This window comes from Aegilops tauschii, chromosome 4, assembly GCF_002575655.3.
Source record: "Aegilops tauschii subsp. strangulata cultivar AL8/78 chromosome 4, Aet v6.0, whole genome shotgun sequence".
In the NCBI taxonomy this organism is placed as follows: Eukaryota; Viridiplantae; Streptophyta; class Magnoliopsida; order Poales; family Poaceae; genus Aegilops; species Aegilops tauschii.
This window is the reverse complement of record NC_053038.3, coordinates 329,344,098-329,359,118: the sequence shown is the minus strand read 5'-3', so window position 1 is coordinate 329,359,118 and position 15,021 is coordinate 329,344,098. Positions and strand designations below refer to the sequence as shown.

The 15,021-nt window shown below is 44.1% G+C and overlaps 3 protein-coding genes across 4 annotated transcripts; all 3 read left to right on the top strand.

Moving 5' to 3' along the window:
* Nucleotides 1-2,675, top strand: LOC109750408 (uncharacterized). Its single transcript, XM_020309363.4, has 2 exons — nucleotides 1-223; nucleotides 1,612-2,675. Exons 1-2 carry the CDS (start codon nucleotides 151-153, stop codon nucleotides 2,313-2,315), a joined length of 777 nt encoding a protein of 258 aa, XP_020164952.1. The 5' UTR covers nucleotides 1-150; the 3' UTR covers nucleotides 2,316-2,675.
* A 548-nt stretch (nucleotides 2,676-3,223) lies between these two features.
* Nucleotides 3,224-11,730, top strand: LOC109739434 (probable glutamyl endopeptidase, chloroplastic). 2 transcript variants are annotated; one of them, XM_040387214.3, is made up of 15 exons: nucleotides 3,224-3,544; nucleotides 6,036-6,243; nucleotides 6,366-6,476; nucleotides 6,584-6,629; nucleotides 6,710-6,819; nucleotides 6,894-7,397; nucleotides 7,852-7,980; nucleotides 8,271-8,567; nucleotides 8,723-9,181; nucleotides 9,370-9,435; nucleotides 9,549-9,609; nucleotides 9,697-9,846; nucleotides 9,932-10,069; nucleotides 10,568-10,848; nucleotides 11,250-11,730. In XM_040387214.3, coding segments are annotated over exons 1-15 (2,808 nt in total). In that variant the 5' UTR covers nucleotides 3,224-3,297; the 3' UTR covers nucleotides 11,251-11,730. The 2 variants fall into 2 exon arrangements, with proteins under 2 accessions (XP_040243148.1, XP_040243147.1); XM_040387213.3 differs by lacking the exon at nucleotides 11,250-11,730 and having other exon boundaries at nucleotides 10,568-10,852.
* Nucleotides 11,731-12,611: 881 nt separating this feature from the next.
* Nucleotides 12,612-14,069, top strand: LOC109739435 (probable nicotianamine synthase 6). Its single transcript, XM_020298522.4, has one exon. The coding sequence runs from the start codon at nucleotides 12,751-12,753 to the stop codon at nucleotides 13,741-13,743; it is 993 nt and encodes a 330-aa protein (XP_020154111.1). The 5' UTR covers nucleotides 12,612-12,750; the 3' UTR covers nucleotides 13,744-14,069.
* The last annotated feature ends 952 nt before the right edge of the window (nucleotides 14,070-15,021 follow it).

Sequence of the window (15,021 nt, the reverse complement as noted above, 5' to 3'; positions counted from 1 at the left end):
CCGTTCTTTTCTCTCTCTCTCTTTTCTTCCCAAGGAACCTGCCGTTCTTTTCTCTCGTTATTATTCGTTTCTTCCCCACTTCCTCCTCCTCCCACGAGAGGAGAGATCCTTGGTCTGCAGCGCCCGAGCCGAGCGCGCGCAGCCGCGAAGATGCTCGACATCCAGAAGCGGCGCGTCCAGCTTCTGCTCTTCGTCGCCGGCGTGCTCGCCCTCAGCATGACAGGCATGCTCCCCGATCCGCCCTCCGTTTTTTTCTCCAATTACTGTTAACCAGTTCGTCGAGCGAGCAGGTGAATACTTCTTCGTAGAGCGGCGGATCGCTGCGCGCGCTTGCGCGTGTGGTTTATGGCGCCTTTCGGTCTTTGATTCGGCGATTTTGTGTGGTGGGGGCTGTTTCCTAGTGAAGAAGTGGGTGCGCATTTGGCTGGTTTCGAGTGGGGATGCGTCTGATCTCGGGTTTCTGGACGACGGTAATGGCTACGGAGAGCGAACGACGGGTTCAATTGACGATGGTATAGTGCTACGATGCTTCCTAGGTCTGCGTTGATGTGGGCGGTGGAATTTGAAGTGGGAGTGCCTTAATTCAGAAAGCCATAGATTTCGAGTGAAGTCAGACTTGTTAAGGACTATTTAACTGCTTATAAGATGGTGATTAGCCTCTGCTCATAAGGTTAAGTTGAACAAAAAATAAGAACAACTGAACACTGTCTAGCATGGTTGGTACTTCATACTGATTGATTCATGAAAACACATTATATGTATGAACAAACAGGCTGTCTGTCTCAGGGCTTGAAGGCAGCGTCACATGCTCGCATACTGTTATGACGAAGATCTTGGAGTAGCAATTTTTTTGTCAGTTATATCGTTGTATTTAACTGGAACAGTGATTCTGTCTGGTACCATGAGTGTTCACATGCACAATTTACCCACATGTTTCGCTTACTCGAAAATTCCCGCATACTGTTTAAGGGGGCGTGGCAAATGTTTGGAGTGCATTGATGGCTGAAGCCATGCATGCAGTTCATCATGTAAGTTTGTTGGGATGGATAGAGCCACCCTGGAGACCGATTACCTTATGCTAAAAAATGCTGTGAGTAGCAATACTCTGGACCTGTCGGAGAATTGTGCGCTGGTGAAGGAGCTCAGGAGTAGCATTTTTTTTGCTTCCATTCAGTAACTGTGATGATGATTTGATTTCATCTCACAATAGTGTAAAGTGCAGACATCCAGTTTTCCTGCTGGTATACGTTGTGTGGCTATTAGCATTTTTGCCATGTGCTCATGCTGATGTGTTCCTCTCAAAATTAACAAATAAAAGATCTCCATACTAAATCTTCAATCACTGGATCTATGAGTATTACATTCTTTTGGAAAGATAACTCTTGCCCTGTTGCTAAGTTGACACATTGGCAAGCCATGATATCGTAGAAAATGGCCACATTGTAAGAATAATAAGGCACATTGACAGTTTAACATGGTATGCTATTGAATTGATATTGCTCTTGGCATCCAAATTTTCTCCTAGATAGTATCTGACGATTTCATTTTGGAGAAGTAAACTGGATGTATGCCTTTTGTAAATTAACCTTAATCAAAATTTGCAATCTGCAGCTGAGAAGTGCAGGGAACTTGTCGGAAAGGAGGCTGCATCAAAGAGCGGGCAGTTCACATTCATGAACTGTTTCGATATGGGGTCAGGCAGCCTTGCATGCGCGGGGAAGGAGGGGGTGAAGCTGTACGTGAACAACCTCCGAAGCGCACACATGGAAAACGTGCGGCAGCGAGCCATCGAGAAAGCATTGGCTGATGCTGTGATAGAAGGCCTGAGTCCCGCTGAGGCAGCCAAGCTAGCTCAAAAGGTCGGGGCAAAAGCGACGAAGGTGGCCGCTCGGCAAGCAAAGAGGATATTGGGGCCGATAATTTCCTCTGGCTGGGACTTCTTCGAGGCAATGTACTTCGGCGGAAGCATGACTGAAGGATTTCTACGGGGCACGGGCACCTTATTCGGAACCTATGCGGGTGGTTTCCATGGCGAGGAGAGGCTGGGAAAGCTTGGCTATCTCGTTGGAAGCCAGCTAGGCAGCTGGGTTGGGGGAAGAATCGGACTGATGGTCTACGATGTCATCAACGGGTTGAACTACATGCTTGAGTTTGTCCGTCCAGAGGAGTACCGATCATCATCTTATTATGACTCAGAAGAGGGCTCAGAGTATGCAGATAACTACAGAAGTGGCGAAGGAGATGAGCCAACATTTAGTGAGACGCTAGAAGAGGCGCAGCAGGAGGAGGAATCGGGGGGTTTCAGCTTGTTCTGAAACTTGAAGCTTGGATATCAGCCGACTTACACTGGGATGGCAGCAGGCCAGCAAGCAAGCACCACTTATTCTGAACTTGTTTTTGCATGTCTAGATGGGGAAGTGATTCTTCTCTGTAATTCTTGTATGGCCATTGTGTATAATAGAAACGTTTGCATGCAATCATGGTTGTGGCTGCATGGTCTACAGCAGAGGTACTGAACATCAACAAAGAAGAAACACATCTGGTCTGGGAGTATCTTTCTTGTAGCATACTTGGGGAAACAGGTCTCTAGAGTGAATTTGCTGTATATGTGTCTGTCAGTTCGTTTATAATTTAATTTAACATAGTTGGGCAGATGCCCCTTCATTTAGCAAGAATGTCTTCAGAATGAGCTCCTTTCTACTGTGTTTTTTACTTGTTGCACGTTAACCTATCTCTAGTACTCCTTCCGTTTCCATAGTTCGTATTGAAATATCTAAAAGGGCTTATATTTAAAAACGGAGGGAGTATTAGAGGAGAGTATAAGCTGGAATCCCGGAGCCAATCATTATCATTTGTCCACTGTCGCCGTTAGGTCAGCTCATGCCGCAAGCGACCCGACATCGTCACATAAACTTTCACAAAAGTTTCGTGATATGTCGATAACATGACTCCATTGCGATTAAAGAAGATGATTTATACGCTCGGAGCAGATTCCAGTTGGCGACTGGAGTTTTCATCCGAGGCTTGTTGCTTGTGTCAAAATCAACCCAAATTGTACTACCAGATTCTCAAATTATCAAACCGACAAAAAAGCCAGGATCCTCAAATTATTATTATCAAAGCACAACAATCAATTCAACATTTTTCATATTTTATTACTAAGAGAAACATTTTTCAAAAGGGGCCAAAATATCTTTTTGTCCACCAAAGAAAAGGTATCCCACGATCCGTCCTGCACTATTCTATGCTATCTACTACTCGTACGTGTATAGAACAAGGGAGGGAGGCCGAGAAATCATGTCCGCCCTTTCCATCCTCCACAGGGCTTGCCTCCGACTCGCCCTGCTCCCGCTCCCGCTCGCGCCTCTGCGCGCTCCCCTTCGCTCCTCTAGTCTTCCGCGGCCGCTCCGCCTGCCTCGCCGGACCGCCATGAGCTCCGCCGCCTCCAGGATGTCCCACATCGCCGCCGCCGCAGCCTCCGGGGAGTCCAATCAGCCGGCGGCGGCGGGGGCGGCTGCGTCCGGCTTGGGCCAGGAAGACGACGGTCGGTGTTGCTTCCTTTTTCTTCTTGGACACTTGTTAATTTCGATTGTTACTTCGCGTCGTTCAGTGGATTGGGCTGCTTTGGCGGGGGAGAGATTGGAGCCCTGCTCTTGGATCGGTTCCTGGAAAACATACTAGTACTAGCTGTCTTCAGTTATGATCTGGATACTGGATTGCTCTTTTTGGGTTGGTAGTGTATAATTTAGATTAACCCGACTTGTTCTGGTAGAGATCACATCACATGCCCTCTCTAGCTCACTTCAGTTATCATGATTCGGCTTGCTCGTCATACCACTGTTAAAGCTAGACTAGATGGATTAACCTGACCTTTGCTCCTTATCATGCTGTGTTTAGCTTAGTAAGAGACTCTTTTAGAGAGCATGTGGTTTGATGTCTCAAGTTCTCTTGCTCTGCTTACATGAGGAATGCATATAACCCTAGAACTGTTTCAACAGGCTTATGATAGTGGTGCTTTTGCTTGTCAAGGAAAGAATTTTGTAGCTTTACTTCTAGGAGTAAAATGTAATGTATGGGTTCTGGGGCATTGCCTAATTATTGGTGTTGATACGCAAATATGATTCTTAGGGATGGGTGGGTGGGGTGTAAATAGTTTCTTTGAATGGAGCTGTATTTTTGTGTGCACTGTGAAGATCTCTGCATAAAGTGCTGTTTGAGCTGCCCTTGTCCTGGGTTTATGTAGCGACCAGACCTCAAATGGTCTGTGCTGCTGTGCACCAGTGTCATCCCTGGATCAGTAATGCTGACACGCACAGTACAAATGGAGGATTTATAACAGAGTAGCAATCACACACTTATTACATCGAATATCTCCGAAGAGATTAAGTATGATAAACATGGCTTAAGGCCATCTAAAAACGATAACAGCGGAAGACTTGGAAGATAAGTGAGTCCATCAACTCCAGCGACATCACTGAGTATAAGACCACGACCTAAGGCACCTTACTCGTCGTCTGAAAAGTCTGCAACATGAAACGTTGCAGCCCAAAAACGGGTCAGCACATAGAATATGCTGGCAAAGTAGCACATAGAGAATAATGAACAATAATAATGCTATACTACATGCATATATGGCTGGTGGAAAGCTCTATAGTTAAGTTTTATGCGAAAAGCCAATTTTTCCCTACTTCAAAGGAATAAATTTTATTTAACTATCATGGTGGTTGTTAAACATTGAGAAGGTACCTCCAACTCAATCCCAATTAAGTGTCATCATTAACCCAACAAATTAATTAAAAGTAACATGGTGATGAGATTCAAATGATAATCCAGAGACTAAATACTCAAGTTGTCCATAACCGGGGACACGGCTAACCATGATTAGTTTGTACACTCTGCAGAGGTTTGTGCACTTTTCCCCACAAGACTCGATTGCCTCCGTTTTATTTCTCGCACTGCATGGTGTTTGAGAAACGGATGACCGAGACACAGTCTTTCAGAAACAATCACTCTTTACTCTGGATGGACCAGTACACCTACTTTCCCCTACATCTGCTAGCCCACCTCTTCAAGAGATCATGTAACCTACTCAACTATGCTAGAGCCCATAATAGCTTGTGGCTGCACACGGAAGTTTCTAGCATGAATAATCTTATGATCCCTTTGAGCCTGGGTGGCGGTCCTTATACAAACGGACAACACTGGGTTCTCCAGGTGCCTCAATCCACCCAGATGTGAGTTTTAGTTGCCACCTTAGGTAAACCATTATTAACAATCTCACATCTGTCATGAATATCTCTCAAACCCAAATCCACGTCTACGAGCATAGCATGGCAATATAATAGCAACGTAGAAGTAACTCCCAAGGGTTTGATAAGAGAACAGGTAATAGGTACTACCTCAACTACTTCCCAAAACCCACAGTTTAATTAGATCCTAACCATGCAATGTTTGAGGAATAGATATAATGCAGTTTTTTTTTTAAACATTCCGCGGAAAATAATTCGTAGAGAAATAAATAAAAGTCCAAAAAAGATAAAACAAATTTTCCCCGTCTAGTTAGAAAATCTAGAATAGGGTGAACATTTTTTTAACACAAAATAAATTTTTGAAAACATGCAATATTTTTAATGCTATTAAAATTGCAAATAAAATCCGAATAAATTCCAATAAATGATTTTAACACTTTTCCTCCAGTATTTCATTTGTTTTGGAGAAGTCATATTTTCTCCCCTCTTTTATTTTAAAATGAAATATTTTTCCGGAGAGAAAATAATTAAAACCAAAATCCTCGTTTTATTATTTGATGAAAATCAAATATGAGAATTCGAGAAAATCCTCAACTCTCTCCGAGGGTCCTTGAGTTGCTTAGGATTTATCGAGGATTTGTCAAAATGCAATAAAATATGATATGCAATGATGATCTATGTATAACATACCAAATTGAAAATTTGGGATGTTACAGTTTAACTGTCAGAAAGTATAATGCAGACTAGTGGTACAATGAACAGTAAACGTATTTGCGTATCATGCAGATCTTTCATTGGGCTACCGCCTTCCCCCCAAAGAAATACAGGACATTGTTGATGCACCGCCACTTCCTGTTTTGTCGTTCTCACCAAGCAAAGACAAGATTCTATTTCTCAAACGTCGAGCGCTTCCACCACTATCTGATCTCGCAAAGCCTGAGGAGAAACTTGCTGGTGTGAGGATTGATGGCCATTCTAATACTAGAAGTCGAATGTACGTACTGTTCATGCTTTCCCCAAAATTTCTGTCGTATTATTCCGTTTCACTTTTTAACAAGTTCATTATTACGCTTTACATCATGTCATCATTGGAAATCTGATTAACCTAATTTGTAGGTCTTCCTACACTGGAATAGGTATCCATAAGCTAATGGATGATGGAACTTTGGGCCCAGAGAAGGTGGTCCATGGATACCCTGAAGGAGCAAAGATTAATTTTGTTACCTGGTAAATTTCCAGATTTTTGTATCAAAGTAACTTCTATCATTTTATGGATACTTATTTGTAATGGATTACATCAATCTTGACTTCATGTATTGAATAATATGAATTAGGTCACATGACGGTCGTAATCTATCATTCAGTGTTCGAGTTGAAGAGGTAATTGGTTGGATTGGCTTTGAAACAGGGACATTTGTTATGTCTCATTGATTAGCTTTAACAGATTCTTATCCAAACAGGAGGACAACAAAATCAGCAAGCTAAGGGTATGGATTGCAGACGTGGAATCTGGAGAAGCACGACCACTTTTTAAATCTCCTGATATATACTTGAATGCTATTTTTGACAGGTAATAAACCTCATAATTCCATGCCTCCTATTTACTATTCCTACTTCCAAATAACTGTTTCTACTATTTTGCAGCTTTGTATGGGTTGATAACTCTACTTTGTTAGTCTGCACCATCCCTGTATCACGTGGAGCTCTACCACAGAAGCCATCAGTTCCATCTGGTCCAAAAATTCAGTCTAATGAGACAAAGAATGTGGTCCAAGTGAGAACATTCCAGGATCTTCTGAAAGATGAATATGATGCTGATTTATTTGATTACTATGCAACCTCACAGCTCATGTTGGTCTCTTTGGATGGAACTGTGAAGCCAATGGGGCCTCCTGCTGTATACACATCCATTGATCCATCACCAGATGACAAATATTTGATGCTTTCTTCTATCCACCGTCCATATTCCTATATTGTACCCTGTGGAAGGTTTCCAAAGAGAGTTGAATTATGGACTGCAGATGGTAAGTTTATTAGGGAACTTTGTGACTTGCCCCTTGCAGAGGACATACCAATTGCGACGAGCAGCGTGCGCAAGGGAAAACGTTCAATCTATTGGAGGCCAGACAAACCTTCAACTTTGTATTGGTACGCAGAACAGCACCCGAAACATTAATTTTTTGTTTGAACCTTCAAAATAGAATCTGGATACCTGATGCATGCAAATCATTCAAACTATTAGATCTTCTGTGTACAAGCTTTGCTCTATGGTGCAAGTTTGGACGGTCAAGAACATCTTTTATTTGTCAATACTCCTCCATATCTCAAATAAGTGGCGTATTGGACATGTCTTAAGTCAAACTTAAAATTGACCAAATATTGTTCTGAATACATAGATCAAGTATATTCTTATATGATAATTTTCTTGTGTTTTGTGCATATAATATAGTAAAAAAAATAGTGGTCAAAGGCAATCCTGAATACCGTGTTAGTCTCCAAAACGTCACCTATTTGTCATATGGAGGGAGTTTATATAATATGTCAGTGTGCTTATGTCTTATTCCTTGGTCTAACTGGGTTAGTTTATCCTTCTTTTTCTTAGGGTGGAGACACAGGATGGTGGAGATGCAAAGGTTGAAGTTTCACCACGTGACATAGTTTACATGGAAAATGCTGAGCCCATAAATGGCGAACAACCAGAAATTCTACATAAACTTGACCTCCGATATGGGTATGTTCTCTGAACTTCCATTTGTCTACTCAAGTAGGACTGGAAATCTTTGTTTCACTGCACGATGTTATGGTTAAGCTTTGTGCTTTGACATAGGGCATTACTGCTAGCAGGAAATTTCAAATATAGAATACTGGTGTAAAATCATCCATATAAAATTGTACATAGGAAGTCCTAATACAAATCAGCTATCCTTTTTACAACGTCCTATCATTTTTTTTCATCTTGTGTGCCAAGTAATTAATTATTCCCACTTTACTCTCTCTCTTGCTTTCATTCTATTGGTACAGAGGAATCTCTTGGTGTGATGAATCTCTTGCTTTGGTGTATGAATCATGGTACAAAACTCGGAAAACAAGAACATGGGTGGTTGCTCCAGACAAGAAAGATGTCAGTCCGTGCATTTTATTTGACAGATCTTCAGAAGATGTGTACTCTGATCCTGGTTCGCCAATGCTGCGAAGAACTGCCATGGGAACATATGTTATTGCAAAGGTTAATAAACAAGATGAAAGTACTTACCTCTTGCTGAATGGAATGGGTGCCACACCAGAAGGAAACGTTCCATTCCTTGACTTGTTTGATATGTATGTCCAATTGTCCATATCCATTAATGATTTCATTTGTTTTGTACTCCCTCCGTAAAGAAATATAAGTAGTGATCTAAACGCTCTTATATTTCTTTAGAGGGAGTTCCATGCATTCTAGATGCCAGCTGATGCCTTTATTTTTGTTTTTGCAGAAACACTGGAAGTAAAGAGCGAATATGGGAAAGTGACAAGGAAAAATACTTTGAAACTGTTGTTGCCTTGATGTCAGACAAAATTGATGGGGACCTTCCCCTTGACCAGTTAAAGATACTTACATCAAAAGAATCAAAAACAGAAAATACACAATATTACCTACAAATTTGGCCGGAAAAGAAGCAAGTTCAGATTACAAATTTTCCCCACCCATACCCCCAGCTTGCTTCATTGTATAAGGAAATGATAAGGTACCAGCGCAAAGATGGGGTTCAACTTACAGCAAAGTTGTATCTACCTCCAGGTTATGATCAATCAAAAGATGGACCTTTGCCATGTTTAGTTTGGTCATACCCTGGTGAGTTTAAAAGCAAAGATGCTGCGGGACAAGTACGTGGTTCCCCTAATGAGTTTTCAGGGATTGGTGCTACATCTCCTCTTCTTTGGTTGGCTAGAGGGTATTATTTCTCTTCTTGCTATTCAAGGAAAAAACACATGCCATTTATTTCCTATTGTTGTTTCTCATGACAAAAACCTCATTCGCTCCCTTAACCTCCAAATCTAGCCTAAGTTAAAATTTGATGCACTTCTTCCAAATATCTTTCTTTCTGGCACATAGTCTCACCCAACACACTTTGGTTTGCAGGTTTGCTATTCTTTCAGGTCCGACAATCCCGATTGTTGGTGAAGGTGATGTAGAGGCGAACGACAGGTGTTTTTGCTATTTCTGCCCTATTGCATTTCCTTCTATATGTCCGAGATTGTGAACTGTACCACACTTGTGCCATGGAACTAAATCTATTGTGAATGCAAATTGTTTTGTAGTTATGTGGAACAGCTAGTAACTAGTGCAGAGGCTGCCGTCGAGGAAGTTGTCAGGAGAGGGGTGAGCATTTCGTAGTTCTTTTTGTGAGCCTTTGTGGGTAATGCTTTCTAAGGGTTTGGCATGATATCTTCTATCACTTCTCTTTAGGTGGTCCATCCTGATAAAATAGCTGTTGGCGGTCATTCGTATGGTGCATTCATGACAGCAAATCTCTTAGCTCATGCTCCTCATCTTTTCTGCTGTGGAATTGCTCGTTCCGGAGCTTACAACAGGACGTTAACTCCATTTGGGTTTCAGGTACACACTAATGCTGAATGGGTAACTGCCAATCTGGTGCAGTTTTTCGTTTCAGTCTTTCTTAACCACCTGCATTATTCTGCAGAATGAGGACAGAACGCTTTGGGAGGCAACTAACACCTATGTGGAGATGAGCCCTTTCATGTCGGCTAACAAAATCAAGAGACCAATATTACTTATTCATGGGGAGCAAGACAACAATTCTGGAACACTGACAATGCAGGTGAAGTCCTAAGCATCAACTTAATTTTAACCTGTGACTGTAAGATAACAGTCGACTTTGAACTACTGCTCCCACCTCTTTTGTTTGAATACCTTTAATCACAAATTCATTTAGGTGTGCATAGTTTATCTTGCAAATATATTTGTTTTTCATGTGGAATCTCACCAGTAGTTTTGTATAATCGACCAAGCTGCTAAATTGATAGGCATAATGTAAACAGACACTGTACCAAGACCCTAAGAAATTTGATTTGTTGTTCCAGGTTTTGCGTAAATGTAATTGTCTACCTACCTCCTGCATCTTACATAGTAAAGTAATACTTGGGTTAACGTTGCCTGAAATGCACTGTCTTTTGAGAGAAGGAAAATCTGTGCATTGTTATGGGTTGATGTTTTGTCCTAGTGTTCATACGATTGTTTATTTCCTGGTGTATAGCTAATTAGCTGTTTTATTTGGAGGATAGTTTTGTATCACCTAACCTTGATATTTCAATTACAGTCGGACCGATTCTTCAATGCGTTGAAGGGTCACGGTGTACAGTCTCGTTTGGTAATACTTCCTTTTGAAAGCCATGGGTACTCTGCCAGGGAGAGCATTATGCACGTGCTTTGGGAGTCGGACAGGTGGCTGCAGAAGTACTGTGTAAACGGCACTAGCAAGGCTGATTCAGAGACAGCAGCTGATGGAGAAAGTAAAACATTGGCAGCCAGTGGTGGTGGAGCAGCACCTGAAGGTCTAAGCTCCGACGGATTCTCATCAATCCCACGATCGCTTCTGTGGTAACTTCTTATTGCTGCTTTTTTCTTATGATGCTAAAATCCATTTCGTTGCTTATTGTGACGGACACACACCACTCACCATCTAATCCATTTCCTTATCGATGCCAAAGCATATTTAAACAAATGAATTTCAACAGCTCATTATTTTATGTTACTTATAGAACAACATCTCACTTAGTTGGGTGTGCATTTGATCCATGTTAACATGTAATCCCTCCGTTCCAAAATACTTGTCGTGGTTTTAGGTCAAATTTGAGCTAAAACCACTGACAAGTATTTTGGAGGTTTTAGTTCAAATTTGAACTAAAACCATGACAAGTATTTTGGAACGGTGGGAGTATATGTTTATTACGATTTATGCTTCAGTAAAAAAGGTGACAAATTCTCTTCTTCTCGTTCAGATCAACTACTGTTAAGATGTATGGGAAATAAAACCATCTCTGGACAGCATGCACAGGCCAAAAGGAAAATAAAATGTGCTGCCGAACTTGTATGAACCAGTGCTTCTTCCAGGCAAGTCTGGATGACCATTGTATTTTGACTGCATTTCCGCAGAGGGTGATTATTTCATATTACCTCCGTCCCAAATTACTTGGATGTACCTAACACGTTTAGTGTTAGATACACCCGTGTCTAGACAAATCTAAGTAATTTGAGATGGAGGGAGTAGATTGGTGGCGGCTAAGGAAAGCTTCATATTGTTGGATATTGCGCCCTGGCTGAATTCTGTTGCTGGGGACGCCCAAGATACTGTAATTTTGTACCCACACCTATTGACAATGTACAGGTGTAGACTAGCGCGTACCATTACCAAAACAGTCGCTGCGTGCAGTGTTCTATTGTTTGACTGCGGAGATAAATTTATGATGGTGAACAGCTTAATATGTTGGCGTTTGAGATTACCGAACTGAAACAACCAGTGAAGTTCATGTCCTGCTCATTCTACTGTTCTTTGGTGAAGTTCTCGGCAGCGTGTCCAAATGATTAGGGCAACTCCAATGCAGATCACCAAATTGGAAACATCTGAATTAATCTCTAGTACATAAGGGCACCTCCAATGTGGATCATCAAATCAAACACACCCAAATGAAATGTAATCTCTAGTACATAACAGGCAATTCACGCGGATCACCAAATCTGACACATAAGGGCAACTTACGCGGATCACCAGATCGGACACACTAAACGTCCACGAACACGTTCCAAAAACAAACGGACATACTAAACATCAGCAGACACATCTAAAAATAGTTGGTGGATACGTTCAAACAACAGCTGGTGGGCGCTCTTTATTTTTCAGACGCTTAGTAACTAAGCGTCCGAAGACACCTAAAAAAATAGTTGATGGGCACGCTCTTTATTTCACACACACTAAATGGCCGTGAACAGGTCCAAAAACAGTTGGTGGACGCTCTTTATTTTGCACACACTAATGCGAACACATCCAAAAACAGCTGGTGGACGCTCTTTATTTCGGATAAATTAAACATGCGTGAACACTCAGTACTTCCTCCATCCAAAATTACTTTATTATACTAAAATGGATGTATCTAGACGCAGTCGTAGTAATCATCCAAAAAACAGCTGGTGCAGGCTCTTTATTCAAAAGAAAAAAAGCGATCTGGAGGAAGAATACATACAAAATTAACGCTGTCCACTTCAACAGCCGGACGTGAACACGCCACAGCAGCAGAGGCATGAAACCAGCCATATTGGCATGGACGCGTGAAGCTTGCATGCATGCACAGCTTTGCCAGCTCCATCGATGAGTGCTCTAGACGGCAGGCAGCTACATATACCCCGTGCTCCTCGTTCCATAGCTCACCAAGCAGCCCGATCCACCAACTCCACTCCACTCCTGTGCCTCAGAGTTCATCAAGTACTCGTCAGGTACCAGGTAAAATGGATGCCCAGAACAAGGAGGTCGCCGCCCTGGTCCACAAGATCACCGGCCTCCACGCCGCCATCGCCAAGCTGCCGTCCCTCAGCCCATCCCCCGACGTCGACGCGCTCTTCACCGACCTGGTCACCGCGTGCGTCCCCCCGAGCCCCGTGGACGTGACCAAGCTCGGCCCGGAGGCGCAGGAGATGCGGGAGGGCCTCATCCGCCTCTGCTCCGAGGCCGAGGGGAAGCTGGAGGCGCACTACTCCGACATGCTCGCCGCCTTCGACAACCCGCTCGACCACCTCGGCATCTTCCCCTACTACAGCAACTACATCAACCTCAGCAAGCTGGAGTACGAGCTCCTGGCGCGCTACGTGCCCGGCGGCATCGCCCCGGCCCGCGTCGCCTTCATCGGCTCCGGCCCGCTGCCGTTCAGCTCCTACGTCCTCGCCGCCCGCCACCTGCCCGACACCATGTTCGACAACTACGACCTGTGCGGCGCGGCCAACGACCGCGCGAGCAAGCTGTTCCGCGCCGACAAGGACGTGGGCGCCCGCATGTCGTTCCACACCGCCGACGTCGCGGACCTCGCCGGCGAGCTCGCCGCGTACGACGTCGTCTTCCTGGCCGCGCTCGTGGGCATGGCTGCCGAGGACAAGGCCAAGGTGATCGCGCACCTCGGCGCGCACATGGCGGACGGGGCGGCCCTCGTCGTGCGCAGCGCGCACGGCGCGCGTGGGTTCCTGTACCCGATCGTCGATCCCCAGGACATCGGCCGAGGCGGGTTCGAGGTGCTGGCCGTGTGTCACCCCGACGACGACGTGGTGAACTCCGTCATCATCGCACAGAAGTCCAAGGACATGCATGCCAATGAACATCGCAACGGGCGTGGTGGACAGTACGCGCGGGGCACGGTGCCGGTGGTGAGCCCGCCGTGCAGGTTCGGCGAGATGGTGGCGGACGCGGCCCAGAAGAGAGAGGAGTTCGCCAACGCTGAAGTGGCCTTCTGATCGTTGCGAGGTAATGAAAATGAATGGCGTGCGCGGTCATCATCAGTACGTGGCTGCATGATCGCAGGCAATCGTACGGGGTAGTTTTACTACTACTATTATCTATGCATTTCATGTCATGTGTTGTTTGTACCCAATAATGTAAAGTGTGATGTTTACAAGCGCATGTCTTGTCTATGAAAAGGCAGGCTAGACCAGGATAGTTTGCCAAGAAGCAATATGTGTCGTTGTAGGTGTAAGTGTTGAGAATAAGACGATTTTCCTTCACAAATAGTATGATGTAATCGGTGTCTTATCCGTACCGAGTACATTTGTGCAGTTGTCAAGTTGCTCGCTAATTCTAACGGATGACCCATGTTTGCTTTTGACCTCTGAATCCGTCCATGCCTTGACGGGCCTCGTCAGGGGGATCAACTTTATGATTTCAAAATTGCTAGACGTATATGATTATACACACATCTATGGACTCCTTCCTAACCAACTAACATGCCCTCACCTGATTTTCAGGTGGGTGGGGCCCCTCCCACACAAAAACCCAACTAAACATGCCCCCCCCCCCCTCCCCACACACACACGCATTTTCAGGTGGATGGGGCCCCTCCCACCCCTTTGTTCAATCATAATTTGGCAGTTCAAACACACCCCGTAAAATGCCGTAAAGGTTCGTCGATGTAGCATATCAGTGGTGTCTGTTGGAGCCATCATCATTTGTCGGGCACTTGATTTGTAAATTGGAGTGTTTGATGTTGAAGCCGTGCTGAACCTCATCGGCATTGTTCACTTTATATACTAGTACGACATGCACACATACTCATGGACCCGAGTTCACGCGCAGGGTGGTGACGCTGTCTGGCGTTATGGTGGTGTCGATGGCAGTTGGGCCTGGCAAGGTCAATTCGTGGATCTCTCCTGAAGTTGGGAGTATGGAAGATGGCGGTGGCGGATTCTGGAGCGTGCGCATGCGGTGCGCGCTTAGGGTCTGCTAGACCGGTTGGTGTTCTCGGCTTGCTGTGGGGCGGCTTGGTGAGGCCACCGGATAAGATGGTGTGCGTTGGTGTGGTCAGGGCACATAAGCTAGTAGCTATAGCGACATAGGTCGCCAGAAAGGTGGCTTTGGGTTGATCTATGTATTTGTTCTTATCAAACTCCGTGGAATAATTTAATAAAGATTGTTGTGTGCATCGTTCGATGTAGAGGCTGGGAGTTATCCTCCTTTTCGGAAAACAACATACATACTAAGTAAAAGTGTCCGTTACAAATGAACCGATCGCATATAAT